Source organism: Coturnix japonica, chromosome 7 (assembly GCF_001577835.2).
Source record: "Coturnix japonica isolate 7356 chromosome 7, Coturnix japonica 2.1, whole genome shotgun sequence".
Lineage (NCBI taxonomy): Eukaryota > Metazoa > Chordata > Aves > Galliformes > Phasianidae > Coturnix > Coturnix japonica.
This window is the reverse complement of record NC_029522.1, coordinates 6553862-6569437: the sequence shown is the minus strand read 5'-3', so window position 1 is coordinate 6569437 and position 15576 is coordinate 6553862. Positions and strand designations below refer to the sequence as shown.

Genomic DNA, 15576 nt, shown 5'->3' with positions numbered 1-15576 from the left:
CTATGTTGCACTTGAACTGTCATTTGTTGCATTCTCAAATCCTCCAAACAGTTACTCAATCCATCTGCTGCTTTATATCATGAAACCTTCTTGGACTTGCAATACATATTCTGCTTTAGCAGTCTTCACAGAATCACAGAATTGTAGGGGTTAGAAGGGACCTCTAGAGATCATTGAGTCCAACCCCCCTGGGTCTTATCTTTCTGTCAGGTCATTTGATGTGCCATGCACATCTTTCTAACAGAAAACAGCTCCTATCCCTCTGCATCAGACACTTGCTTGAGTTATCCCAGCCAACCTCTCCTCAGAAGAGCACAGAGCACAACGACTTTGCTGGCACAGCTCCCTGTCCCATTTTTATTGCCCACTTACCACAAGAGGCTCAGGACGTGGCCTAGGCATGTATGGAAAGGTCTCTCGAAGGAAAGTGGTAATCTCCAGGAGAAGCTGGCAGGCTGCCATTTTCAGCGCAAAAGGACAACAACATTTGGTAGGATTCACAGTGCCTAGGAAAAAAATATTTCTATTGTGAGCAAGGAGACGATACAAAACATTGAACCAAAACGTGATGGACGCTTTTATGTATGGTGCACAATACAAGCTACACTAAAAGAGGAAAATCCAGAGTTCTATGTTACTCTTCCTACACTAAAAGGATCATAATAGTACAAATATCAGTTCATGTATTTACTGGCACATGGCAAAGTACCAATACAGTAGAGTGTTCTGTGACATATGACAATGTTTAGTGAGCTGTCTACTAAATTGACACAGTCTTTTAGTATTGTACGTACACCCCCTTATTTAATGTTGATACAAGTGAAGAAATAGATATCCTTCTGTCTCTTTACAGTTTTGTATTCAAAAATAATTTTTTTGAATTTATTAAAAAAAAATATTTTATCTTCTGCAAATTCTGTAAACATAGGAAAACTTCTCAATATATACAAGGAATTATGATTAGCCAGCAAAAAAGTACTGTGCCTGTTATAAAGTACTACCCTGGTAACTGAAAAAGGCCATCTCCTCTAAAATCAGGCTTCTTTATTTGTGTGTGCACAGGAGCCAAATGCCATTCAAAGATAACTAAAGAAAGAATAATCAAATGGCATATTCAGGTTATACATCCAAATGCTTAACCTATAACAAAAGAAGGGAAAAGGGATGACCCAAATACTTGAAGTTTTACTTTAACTCAGACTATCAGCTTCAAAAGTCCTGCACTTTGTAAGCAATCTAAGCTCAAAAAGTGAGAAACAGCTTCAATGTTAGGATTATGAAAAGTACTTAAAAAAACTAGTTGTGATAACAATTAAATGCAACTATTTTTTAGCGTTACCTCATATTTCCATCTCTGGGACTTTTAGAGCATTTTTTTCCCCTGATGTATAATCTAACAACTTTTTGAAAAGAAACAGTCCAAAGCAAACAAGAAGGCACTGCCAGTACCAGATAAAACCAGAACAGTTCTGTGAATCTTGTTAATTCCTCTGTATGTGCTACGTGTAGTGAAGATGGACTTCACAAGGACTAAAATAACCTGAACTATTAAAGAGAGTTGAGCTGTACGCTGTGATGGAAAATCCATCAGCATACTTCATGCTTCTCAGTCCAATTCCTTTGTGCACAAGGCAGCTTTTGGAAACATCTGTCTTCAACAAGAAAGCTGACTAGATATCTCCTATCCATAACATGGCTTTCAGGCAAGTACTTGTGCTTTTATGTGGCTTTCTATACCACAGTGTGTTTTCTGTTTGCTTGCCTTGTGCTGCCTTGATAAAGCAGTTTCATGTCCCCCCGGTGAGTGCCTAGTATCAATTGATAGGAACAAGAAAGCCTGTTCTGTCCTTCATTACAGGAATGTTCCTCACCTTTTAAAAGTCATTCAATGATATGGGAGAGGAAAAAAATTGTGTACATTTTCCTGCTTTAGATATAACTGCTCAGTAGCCAATAAAACATCCAGAACAGCCACCCACACTCCTGTTGCTGCTAGCGCTGTCACGCCACACTGTGGCACATACAAAGGTCTAAGCTCAGTGTTAATACCCATCTTGACAGCACTTCCCACAAATGCCATTTTCACCTCCTCCCCTTAATCCCAAAGCCAACCTCCATGTAATGATAAGAACAAACCTAGGGCCACAGAAGAAACCAGAAGATACATAAACAGTGCTAGTACACTACATCCAATGGTAAACAACAGTGCATGTAAACAAGAAGTACATTACAGCACAGACATACATACAAATGGTGTCTGGAAAGGACATAATGTTTGTCATCACCTTCACCTACACCTATGACAGTAACAATTTTGACCAAACTTCTTTTGATTCATGGGCTGCTATAATTTGAATATCTATCCAGACTTCCAGAATCAGTGACTTATCATCACCCTCCCACCCTTGTGTACACACATACACCAACGCACACATACAATGTGTGTATCTTAGTTGTCGTTACACAGGTTTTTAATGATGCTTTTTATACCGCTGTGCTATGCTTCTGCTGAAGGATCAGGCAAATATATAGCAAAGCCAAGATTTAAAAGCCTTTGGCAGAGCTATGCCAACACACACCAGGCAAGAAGTTCATTCTTCAAGATTAAGAAACAGAGGAGCAACTAGTCCTACAAATATATTTTGGTAGAAGTAACTGGAAAGAATGGGAATCTGAACCATTTTTAACATTGAGGTGACAGCAAGACTCAATAAATAAATTATTCTGCATATAATTACTGTTACCAGTATATAGGAATTACAACTCACTAACAGTTTCACCCCCTCCTTTTTCTTCAAAGCTTCTCAGTACTGCTATCCACCTGTAATGCTGTACATCAAGGCACAGAAAGAACAGGGAAGGAAACTAAGGCGGAGGTGAGGGACTGGGAAATACAGCTGAGTGGCAAGGAGATGAAAAGAGAAGAAAAATTAAGTGCTCCTAAAGCAGAGGTTCTTACAAGCGGGGGTTCTTGTAGTAAAGGGAGTCTCCTTACTGTCATCTAAAAAGTCTTCTTCCTCATCCTCCTTTCTCAGGCGCCTCTTGGTCTCCTCATCATAAATGAGGCCCAGCAGGTTGGCAGGGCTCTCACTCTCGGCATGGCACAGCTCGTTCAGGCGGACACCAATTGCCTGCAGAGGGAGAAGAAAGCATAAGAAGGGGAGAATTTCAGCCCAACCTTGCAGCCTGTGAAGATGTTTCAACCAGGAGAGAACGTACCGGCTTCACGTTTACTCTCTGCAAAATGCAGTAAAGAAGAAAAAGGAAGGATAAGAGAGTAATTGCTACCAAAAGCATTATTTGTTTCCCCATGATCTTTTCAACCAAACTCCAGAAACTGCTACATGTCAGGATGATTGTTTGTTTTGTAGATCAGGTTAGTTAATAAGAGCATAAATGGCACAAGACAGGCAAAAAGCGAATAGGTCACTATCTTGTATGAATTTCTTTCACTATTCTCCCTCTCCTCTATAACTGCACCAGATTTTTTATAAGATTTTCACTGAGAATCTACGTCTTCGGTTCAAGCAACTATCCTTAACCTATCCTAAATTATGGCCTGAAGTTGCGCCAGGGCAAGTTTAGGTTGGATGTTAGGAACCACTTATTTACAGAAAGGGTAGTCAAGTACTGAAATAGGCTCCCCAGGGAGGTGGTTGAATCGCCATCCCTGGATGTGTTTAAGAGCTGTTTGGATGTGGTGCTCAAGGATATGATTTAGTAGAGGGCTGTTAGAGTTAGAGTACTATGGTTAGGCTGCGGTTGGACTTGATGATCTTCAAGGTCTTTTCCAACCTGGGTAATTCTATGATTCTATGATCCTGTCACTTAGGGATCCACTAAAAATCCCCCTTTCCACCACAAGACTTGCATACTTGTGGGTAAATCTGCTTTCATCTTTAAAAGAGTGACTTCTCAATGTGCTTTTGAACAAATAGGTAACATGTACATAAAAGCTAGAATTGTGTATAGGTGATCTACAAGGGCTGCCCTGAAGGTAATGCCTCCTGCGTAATTCTGTTGGTCCCTGACATCAGAAGAAGTGGACGTCAGTAGTATGGCAGCAGAGGCTGAACCTTCCCAACAAAAACCTAATATAATGATTTTGTTGCTATGCAATAGATGGCAGCAGAGGGGCAGGCTGATACAAAGGCATCCAGCATAAAAGTGCCCATCGAAGCAAAGGTGTGTCATTGAATTCCTCCATGTGAAAAAAGAAATAAAATGCACCCATTGACATTCATTGATGCTTGCTGAATGATTATAGAGACCAAACAGTGGATATTAGCACAGTGAGGCGGTAGGTGATGGGTTTAAGCAAAGCTGACAAATATGTGAAAGATGAGCTTATGTTCTAAACAGACATATGCAGCTGTCACACCACAGAATGAAGTGGCTTGATCAATTCATCCAAGTTAATCAGATTATGATGAGGGAACTGAGTACAAAGCTCAATGTCAGCTTCAATAAGTTGGAAATGATGTTGGCAATGTTGGAATACTACAGTCTGCACCAGGCGAGTCCCACAAATTCTCAAATAGGAACAGAAAGAACACTGTATGCAAGTTTGTCGAGATCTATTGAACAAATATGAGGCTCGAGGTGCCAGTTTCCTGGAACGCATCATTACATGTAGCAAGATACAGTGTCCTTACTCCGAACCAGAATCAAAATGGCAATCCATGGAGCAACATCACATGACTTTGCCCTCAAAGAAAAAGTTCAAGATGCAGCCCTCAGCAGGTAAAGTGAGGTGCACTTTCATTTGGGATAGCAAAAGAGTAATCACTCTAAGTTGAACCCAGATAAATCATTGACTATGACCACCATATCTCAAGGCTAACTACAATGAATGCTCCAATTTCCAGATAAGAAGACAACCTTTCTCTTGTAAGATGATAACTCCAGGCATATTGATGATGATAACATCATCATCTGCATGTTGAAGCCCATGGAGAACAGTGCCAATCTCAGCTGCACTGTCATACCACACCGATTGTACAGTCCGGATGTGGAGCCTTCTGAGTTCCATCCAATGAAAAGCAGACTGCATGGCCAACATTTTCCTAGCAATGATGTCATCATAGCAGCTGTGAAACAGAGGGTCACCTCTGCTAGTGCAGAGATTTTTACAGTCACAACATGCAGGCTCTTGTTTACCACTGGCCAAAATGCAGAGCTAATGGTGGTGACTATATTGAAAAATGGAGTTTTGTAGCTGCGAATTTGCTCTATCAGATAGTATTTTTGTGCTCCTCCTATCTGTTGTAGCTTTTACTGAAATAAATAGGAGGTATTACTTTTGGAGTGACCTACATATATAAGAAAGTCAGGAAGACAGACTTCCACTGAATACTGTTAAATTCTCTACAAGAGCATTGACTGTTTATTTGTTGCTACTTTGTCAGCAACCTTATCAGCATGTAAGCAGCCCTTGTGGTGCTGTCAGCAAAGCTACAGATAAGGATGCATTTGCAAGAGGTTTACTTTCCTGTTAAGACACTATTTTTTTTATTATTATTTTTTTATTTGTTTTTCTTGTTGCATGCAGGTAAAGAGAACAGACAGGAAAGTAAAGTTTTATCCAATGATAATATTGCTTTGATAGAGGGGAAGTGTTCTTCACCTTGAAGTTCTAACTAGCACTTGCCATTTGGCTTCCTTGGCTTAGGGATGGTTTCAGAGGAAAATATTCAGGATAATTTCTGATTCTTCTGCAAGTCAGAGTGATGATCATGCAAGCACTATGTAATTTTCCTCCCTCAGCTGAAGCAAAGCAGAAACAAATAAGCAGTCACAAACAGGCAGCATTTACAGCTCTCCTTCCTTGCTATTTAGCAGTTCCTGTGAAATCCAGCAACAAAGAAGTAGGCAGACTCTGCTACACAAAAACAGTAAGGTGTTATTATACTGTGGTTTGCAAGCTGCTGCAATAGTTGACCATTTCAGCAATCTGTATATTCCTAAATAAACTCCACATCTCTCATTTTTTTTCCCCTTTCATGTTTCAGACAGTTGAGGAAGAAAGTCTGCTTGCATCTGCAGAGAGCAATAACCTATTACATTTTTTATGCTATTCTCCAGCCTTACATTAAAGCAATCATATGCAGTCCGACAGCACTCTACCTAAAGAGAACTGAATTCTTAACATGTATTACCTGCATTTATTATCCTTGGTTACTCACTTATTTTTAAACATGTGGAATATCTTACAATAAGCATCAGATCTTCAGCAGATATGGGCTTCCAAGGAAACTGTAAGTGCACTGACAGGGCCAGACAGTGCAATTGCTCACATAATGCAAGAGTTCATGGTCAAATAAAGAAGTCAAGCCATCTTTTTAGATGACATGCAGTAGCTGTGCAGAACTCATTACTGAAGAAATTTAAGTGTGCAAAAAGAGACTGAAGAACTAAGTCAAAGAAATCCACTGAAGGTTGTGAATAAGCACTGTCACATACAGGCTACAAATAAATATTTGGAAGCTACATGAAATCACTGCTCATACTTTTCTTTAAGCATTCACATACGCAAAGTGATGGAGTAAGAAGAGTGGGCCAAAAGGATCTTCTGACTGAACACGGTTAGGACAGGGACAGCATCTCTGTTACCTCTTAACAACATAAACAATGACCAGAGGAACAGCTGATCTTGGCAAGCCGTGAACTGCAATTTGGAAAGGAGGCCTGTGGGTCCCCATTTCACTGGAGCTGAAATTACCTTCATGTTTTGGATGGTTTTTAAACGTAAATACAAGAGAAAATGAGCTCTTACATCTCCCCACTGGTAGAAGAGCTTAGCTGCATTCCACTGCAGTTTCTGGTTCCTTTTGTTGCCAACAATAGGAGAACGTCCACGGGACAGGCCTTTCTTAGTAATGTTCACGTGGTGGCCCTTCATCCACTCAGGCCAGTTGCCACGGTTGCAGCGATGAACAAAACGTGCACACTCAAGGAACAGCGCTGCTCTCGCCACTACAGGAGCTTCCTGAAACGTTTGCAAAAAATCACCTTAAATATACATACATTAAAAAAAGCTAAATATTAAGAGGACTTCGTGCTTTTATCAGTTGATCAAAAGCTTTCCATAATGTCACACAGACTGAGCAATCTCTCCACCAAAGTCTGAAACCAGGATCTCTACCTCAAGCTAATAAAATCAAGACCCACAACACTGAGCAGTTACATTTAGTTGAACCATCAGAGGGGCAAAAAGAACCACATTATAAATAATTTTCTGTTTTACTACCTCTCTATAATTGTTTCTTCCAGAAACCACCTAACTACAGATAGCAGAAGTGTTTATCTGACACTTCCACTGGAGGAGTGACTTGTATTTCCTTCTCACCTCTAGTAAGCCTGCAAAGTAAGCAGCACAGACGTGTGAATCCTAACATTTGTTACTTTTTGTTTGTGCATCTCAGGGGTGGAGGTATGAACAGAGGCTTGCTGAAACCAGGAAAAGTGCTGTTTCGCACTTAAAATAAGCAGATACAAAGAGTGAAATACTCTACTGGCATCAGTCAACAGAATTTCACACTTAACTACAACAGCTCCAGTAAGTATATACAATCTAGAACTGAAACTTAATATCAACCAGCTGAGATGTGAAGTGAAAACCTTGTATATTTGTCACAGTGACCCTCCACCCTCAACTTGCAAGAGACATTGTCTTTAATGGGAAACATGATATTGAACATATCTTTGTCTGAATTGGTTCATCTTTCTCCCCAGCAGCCTATAGCTCTGTGATAACATCTCAATACCTGTGAAAAATAACTAAACGTGAATACTTCATTTCATCATCATACTATCATAGTGTCGTGTGGGTTGTAAGGGACCTTAGAGATTATCGAATCCAACCCCCCGGGATTCGAGCCTCCTGTGTAGCAGAGCAGCACTTCTACCACTTGCGCCACAGGGGGGAATCATTTCCATTTAATCTGCCCTCTCTTCTCCTGTAGTTCCCACGAACAAAAGCCCCCCAGGGCCAGCAGGTTGTAAAATAAAATAAAAATAAAATAATAAAACAACAGCCACATTTTGCAAGCTGGCTTTGAAGGTTCCCTAGCAAGAATTTCACAGAGTACAAACACATGTGTTCCACACACTGAGATGCTCCCAGCCTTAATGAGATAATTAACACAGGTGAGTATCTCTTTATAAGAGCGAGCTCTTCAGCTGTGGTCCATGAACAACAAATGGCCCCTGAGATCCTAGAAGATGCCCTGCATTTGGTCTACACAATAGGATTAAATAGGGCTTCCAATAGTGCTTCAATCAAAAGTTGAAAGCAAATTTTCAAGTAATGCTGCATAAGTTTGAGAACTGCTTTAAGAAATTACGTACTCCAGATAAACTTAGAGAAATTAATCCTGATGGAAAAATGGACAAGAAATAACAACAGGATGCAAAAAACAGGTCAAAAAGGGGGTGGGGTGGGAGATTATATGTTGTCCATACTAATACGAAAACACACATTAATTGCTACCTGATGTATTTTGTTGCTGCTTAAAGCTGCAGGTTGCTATTCTCTTTAATCATCTAAATAGAATACAAGCTCTTGGCTTACATTTCATTCAAACGATGGAAGAAAAGAGCAATATTTTAGTCATTCATTTAAATAGGAAGTACATTAAAGTTGACCCAATGCTCTGAACTGGAAGGCAGGAATCTTTAATCAGACACTGATCAGCAACTAGAAATAAGGCTAATAACTATCACATTACAAATTGCTTATTGTCCACATGAAATATGGAAGACAGCAAAAGTTCTTCTTGTAGTTGTTTTAATTACCACACAGTAAAACCTTATCCAGACTTGGAGATGTAATCACTGGGAAAGTAAAGTCCCACCTTTGGTAACCTGTTTCAGTTCACTACTCATAAATAACAGAATTTCTTAGTACGCAAGAATCTTGTAAAGATGTATGTGCTAAAGGTTACAGAAGCACTCAACTACTATAATTAAGGGAGCATATATAGGATAGGGAGTGAAGGGCAGGAGGAACATGGACTAGCACAAATTCAGAAACACTGGAATGCCCCCTTGCATGAAAGAGGACTTTCTGAACATTGTGAGGCATAAGCTCCTTGTGACAGCTTACCTGAGGCTCAGCGTAAACTGAAGCAGCAGCAAGAGAAAGATGAAGATGTGACAGAATGAACAAGGATGGATTCACACCACAGAGAAACACATCACAAATGGAGAGAAATGAATCAGGCAGGCGATGCATAGCTGAAAAGAACACAAGTTTCCACAATCACTGTTAAAACTTAACACAGCAGCAATACTCTCACAAGCTGGTCCCTGCCTGTGAAACAGGTCACAAGTACACTTTTAATGTTAGACCTATTACATTATTTTGCCTTTTGATGTATATATTTTTACTGTCTAAGTTGACATAAACACAATTGTACCATTTAACAAAATTTCGAGCGCTTTTATTCCTATTCATCAATAGATAACCTGATTTGAACTAAAGCAGAAAAAGCAATGACCCAGGTGACAGGGCTCTAATAAGGAATACATCTGGAAACACATAATGGAAAGAACACAGCCTAAGACATCTGGTGACACAGAGTCAGGAATGATGAGCATTCCTGTTCTTGCAGCTTTGATTTTGCTTCTGCACTCTCATTACTTAATAGATACTTTCCCAACCAACACAATCCTGACATAAAGCAGTGCCATTATAGCGTTTCTGGTAGGACAAAAGATATACATGCTACAGCAGAGTAGTTCGCACATGGTGAGGATATAATGGAAAAATGTAAAAGTGCTACGTGGCAGTCATTGCTCAGCTAGTCAGAGGAAAGCTCATGCTTTCCAACAAGAGTCATTTACAACCAGAATCGTAAAGGCTGGTGAAGACCACTAAGATCATCTAATCCAACTGTCCACCTACCACCAATAGCATCCACTAAACCATGTGGCCAAGAACTACATTTACCCTTTCCTACCACCTTGGCTACTTGTCCCGGCTAGACAAAACAGCTCTTTATACAATGCTACACAGTAATATTTTGTAACCCTCTGCAGAAACTTTAAATAATGTATTCCTTACCTTACAAAAGTATCAGTTTTATTATTGCCAACTCTGAATTTCAGCTAGGGACAGCGATGAAACTGTCTGCAACATATTATCAACTGTCATTTACAGCTGCAAAGCCATAAATTGCTTGCAGTTTTACAACAATCCGTCAAGGCTGGGTGGATCTTCCGGGAAAATACATTAACTACATGGTTTATAATCCTAAGCAAACCCTTAGCTTTAAGTATAAATAAATCAGTACCTCCCATAACGATGCAGCCTCTGTTTCACTGCTCTTATGTCTGAAATTGCTGTGTGTAAAAGATCTTTGGCTAGCCTGGAAGTTAAGTCTGTAGAAGATTGAACATTTTTGTCACAAATCTGCATTAAAAAGCATGCTGAAAAAGTTCACAGAAGAACTAAAACTAAACGCAATTTGCCTTTAACTTTTTTTTTTTTTTAAGTTTGCTATAGCAACATGGCTGGATAAAATGGCATAAGCAGCTTTCAGTTTGCTTCAAACCTGATTTCAACTATTACTTCAAAGGCTTGAGAAAAAAAAAATAAAATGTTTTCTGCTGGGCGTACTCTATTGAAATAAAATATGGGGATTTTCCATAGCAGCACACTGTCATTAAGAGACACACTGATATGATAGTACATGTCACCTTTTGAATGCTGCAATGCATGCGATTCCTTAACTACCATACTGTAGACTAAATGGCAGCTCCACAGGCACTTATAAGTAGTATTCCAACTGTGTAACTTGAACAAGGCTTCCATCATCTTCAGCTGCAGACTAGAAATCTAGTCCATCTATAAATTCTGATCCCAGAAAGGTGGGCTCTCAATCATGTTCATAGCTACTCCAAAATGACACCACTGTGTACAGCTCCTCACATAGCAAAGAGAACATACGCAGGCAAAGCAATACAAAAACAGAGAGAAAAAGATGAAATAGTGGCTGCTGAAATGACAGGCTGGGATTTGTTTCAAGCTCAGATTGCAGAGAACAACGGAAGACCACAAACGAAGGAGCAGGTTTATATGCATTCCAATAGGTGTTTCATATTTCTACCTTATGGCACAAAGCTACTGTGTGCTGTCTTCTAAAGGGACAGTTTATTCAAGGCAGCTTGCCTGGCTCCCAGCTACTGGGTTGCAGATACATAAATCTCCTTACTTGTGTGTCACGTTACACCCTCACTGAGATAACACAGCAGAAATTTAAGAAAGAAAAGCAGAGCCAGGCAGCTATAGCATTGCTTCTCTACCATCACAGCTCCAGCCACAATAGCAAGAAAAGTCACAAGTGAGAAGCTTTTAAATATTCTTGGTAAGTAATCTTCATAGCAGATGCTCTGTTACAGTTCTGCCTTCATTAGACTGTTGTAGATTGATAGCAAATACAGAATGCAAATGCCTGATGATCTCACCCAGAAATGAATTAAGATATACCCATAGTGCTGATCTTGCTTAAGAATAATATCAAGTCCACAGAAACTTTATATGAATGTATTTGTGTGTATGAGAAATGCAATATAATAGATACTTGTTAACATAAAATACTTATTTTTAGAGGCTATAGTGAAATCAACAGGACTTTTTTCACTGCAGTGTCTTATTCTACTAACTTTAAATGAGTCACTGTGGACTGAGACAAACACATCATACAAGCTAGAATTCATAGCCAGACTTTAACAAGTCCGCTCCTCTGCTACTTGCTCTGACCAGACACCTAACTTACACTGCTGCCCCTCACCAAAGCCATCTGCATCAGTCCACAGGAAAGGAAAAAGACTGAAACTTCCAGAAGTCAGAACAGACATCTTGGGGTAGTTACTTGTACTAGTAATTTTTAACTGACTTCATACACTAGCAGAGAATAAGCCCGTCTGTGACTTCAGCATGTGTAATTATGACACTGTCAGGACATAATTGCCAAATCTAAGTTCCACAGCCCCATTTATAAGTTCAAAAATACTGCATCCCCAGAAGGATTTTACTGACATACTAGACAGCAGTGAATCTTCCTTGTCTGTGCACAATGCAGCAGTGGTCTGGCAGCCTTGAAGAATGGATTTGTGCTGTACACACAGCAGGAGTGACTACGCTTCTCACCTTCCAAGCTCACTGCAACCCTGACTGCCAGACTGTAAAGCAGGTTTCACTATCAGCAATTCTTTTAATGGCTTTCAACTGGAAAATGGACACTAAAAAAGCTGCAACCTGATTTGCAACAGTGACTTTTGGCTGGTATTAGTGCAAATCTGCTTGCATCTGCAACCTAAGGATGTAAATGGGTAGTGCACAGAGTACATTATCCCTAGGACTATAGGGCAGACAAGGCAGCACAGCTCAGGACACAGCATAAGCAGAATATGGGGGAGTTCAAAGGTCTGACACCCCCAGCAGTGAGCAAAAAACTCAATACGAGTAGAAACAGCAATAACACTGTAAACAGGTGAGAAGTAGGAGGACAAAGGGATGCTCAGAGAGCAGTGGCTTTCAATCTTTCTCAGATTGTGAACATCCAGACAAAGAAGCAGAGGAACACTGTGCAGAGAAGTTAGAAACACTGCCAGGCTTTTCTTTGCTGTCTTCCCACAGCTTCTTTGCTGTGGGAACACAGAGTCCCACTGGCCCACGAAGTGCAGGCTGACAGCCACTGCTTTAAAAATCAAAGGGACTGTCAATATAAAGAGCACCTACAAGGAAAAGAAGGCAGGAGATAGAGACACTCAGTTGTGTCATGAGCAAGGGACTGAATTGAGTCACTTCTGTGTCTTAAATCTACAAATTAGCAGTATCTACATTTAAAGGCATGCACAATGGCATCTGATGTTATTCCCAGTGACAGGCTCTGGTGAGGGTGTATCACAACTCCTGAGTGCTATCTGTGCCTCCCCAGGTAGTTAATCAGTCTCCTGTCCTTATTCTGAAGGTAAGTACTGACACTAGGAACAGATGCAAAATGGCTGTGAGCAAAACTTAAGTCTGACAACAAAAGCTTTGTGCTGGTAAAGTGGTGGGGAGTCACCTAATAAAAAAAGAGATCCAGTTTCTCTGCACATTCATCCAGTCGGGTGCTAAAACTCCAGCTAATACAAGCACCACCAGTTGACATTCCTATAATGCTTTATCTGCTTTCTGCAGCAGCATGACCGACATTAGTGAATGACAACAGATCATTGTGTAAGCACACACTCTCAACTCAGCAGGTAAAATACACCCACGAATGACTTACAAGATCTAGGGCAGCTGCTAAGATGGAGGCATCGGGTATAGTGCCTGGTTCACAGCAGTTCAGAAGAAACTGAAAGCGCTTCATCCCTTGGCGGATTGCTCCCAGGTTCACAACGTTCTTGGATTTTCCTCCTTCTTGGTTGGAGGTCATGTGATCGTCAAAGCTATGGCAACCTAAAAAGATAAAGAATACAGAGGGGATTGCAGGGAAGGGCAGGGAGAAGGCAACAGACTCTCAACGATAAAATAAAAAAAAAGTGGTGCAAAAATCCTGATGAGTACAGTTTTAGACTAAATCCCTTCCTCACCTTGATGTGCTATCTTGAAGATAATACAAGCATTTTTAGAACATTTGTGTCTTTTGTGAAACAGGCATACGGCAAACCAAATTCTGGTCACGGTCAGTCTGATGTCTCCTCTAAACGATGCCAGCCTACTCAGGTTGGAAGACTCAGACCTACTCCAGCACAGGTGAAGAAGAACATGGCTCTTTGTCCCCACCTCTTAAATAGCAAAAAACACTCTTACTGGCTCTTTTTCTTGAATGCTCTCCTACCTCACTAATCTATTAGCTTCTAACTTAAAAGTGAAGCATACATAAATCTTATTCCCCATACATTAAGCAATATTTTGTCATGTAGTATGACACAAAAATAAGTAGCAAACACTGTAAAGATTCTATATAGGAATCACATAATGTCTAATTTAAAGGCAAACATCTACTGCAATGACCAGAATACCTGAAGTGAGATGGGATTCTGTTTTAAGTATCTTTAATCATACCAGCTTTGCTCCTTTGAAGTGCTTTGCATTCTTTGGGATGGAAGATTCCCATACAAAAATTCCTTTTGAAAATGGAGTTAGGAATCTCACTAGAGCTTCTTTCAAACATTATTTTAAACTACATACTGAGATCACATGATAAATGGACTAATCCCACTGCAAGTTGGAATCAGTGCTTCCTAATGCACAAGACCATTATGTAGTCTCTACCCAGATTTCAGACAGTAATGGAAAGACAAAGGAAATGAAGAAAGAAGTTTTGAGGCCAGTGTGGCTGGCCAAAACAAGAACAGCCAGCTTCTGGGGCTTTATGTTTTTATCCATAACACTTTCTCTGTTTACATGAGGTACAAAAGGTTATAGAACACTGAAGGATTAAGCACTGCAGAACAAAAGGCTGCATGAAGGATTCAAGATTAGTTTCAAAAGTAGATTCGGAAGATCTGGCAAAATGGCCCTACAGCACTTTGGCACTTCCTCTCCAGGAAAGAATGGTTGAACAATGAAAATCAATTTGAGATCTCAGTTCCCAACATTTCCTAGAAAGCATTTACACACTACAAATAGTCACAACAACAACAACAAAAAAGGCTATGTGGATCTTTTTTTTCCCCCTATGAAAACAGTGGTATGCTAAATGTCAGTAAACTTATTTAAGCTATCTGTACCATTTCTCTCCCCTCTGAAGGTGCAGGTAGTCTAGAAGTAAACAAAACATTCACATGTTGGGAAACATTTCAAAAAGTAACAAACAGAAACTAAAAAAAGTAGAAAGAACAGGCAGAACGCTTACATAGATGAGTAGGCACAAATACTCTTTTCTCTCAACTCCTCCTGTTTCCTTACAGCCTGCAATGCCCTGTTTGAGTCTTCCTGCTATGGCTGTTTTAACACTAACTCATCTCAGGTACAAAGAATTTTCTCCATGTAAGGACCTGTTATGGGAGTGCCCAAATGAGATAAAGAACAGAAACATGAACTTCAGATACAGAAAAGTATGCCTGAAGCACTACCTAGCCTCAATAGTTACAGTCCTTTGCAGTCCTTTACAGCCCCAGTCTTGAATTTGTTGAAGCTTTGCAACAGAATCCTTCAGAGGCAACTGATGGTTGTCCTTTACATCAATCCTGGAGTAGACTTGCTATCAGCAGGGTGACTGTATCCAGCTTACAAAGGGTTAGTGTGATTTGGCCTCAGAGAAATCTCGCCCAGTGAACAGAAACTATTTCCTACTGTAGTAGGGATACTGGGTGTCCATGAACCCACCTGGGAAAATTGCTTTCTCCCCTTGCTTTCACCCCTTGGAGCCTTACCACATGCTTCCATATTTTCTGCCACGAAAGCCCACACAATCCCTTTGTAGTCACCAAAATGTCTTCATTAAGTTCCTGAAGGATCATAAAACCTCTCAATTTAAACATATTGTAACTCACTTCTGTATATATGCTGTGTTCTCAGAAAAAGTGAAAAGAACATGAAAACAAAACAATTTTGATGCATGAAAGTGCATGTAC

General features: G+C 40.1%; 1 protein-coding gene across 12 annotated transcripts in view; it reads right to left on the bottom strand.

Annotated features, from left to right (window-relative positions):
• The window catches only part of UNC80 (unc-80 homolog, NALCN channel complex subunit), a 120496-nt gene that overhangs the window by 63379 nt on the left and 41541 nt on the right, over nt 1–15576 (bottom strand). For 7 of the 12 annotated variants that reach the window (XM_032446031.1, XM_032446027.1, XM_015867943.2 and 4 more), the window contains exons 22-25: nt 13281–13453; nt 6776–6988; nt 2960–3131; nt 373–506 (exon numbers count right to left, since the gene is read on the bottom strand). In XM_032446031.1, the coding sequence (XP_032301922.1) occupies nt 373–506; nt 2960–3131; nt 6776–6988; nt 13281–13453 (692 nt within the window). The remainder of the gene's footprint in view (nt 1–372; nt 507–2959; nt 3132–6775; nt 6989–13280; nt 13454–15576) is intronic. The other 5 variants (XM_032446030.1, XM_015867944.2, XM_032446033.1 and 2 more) reach the window with 1 other exon arrangement.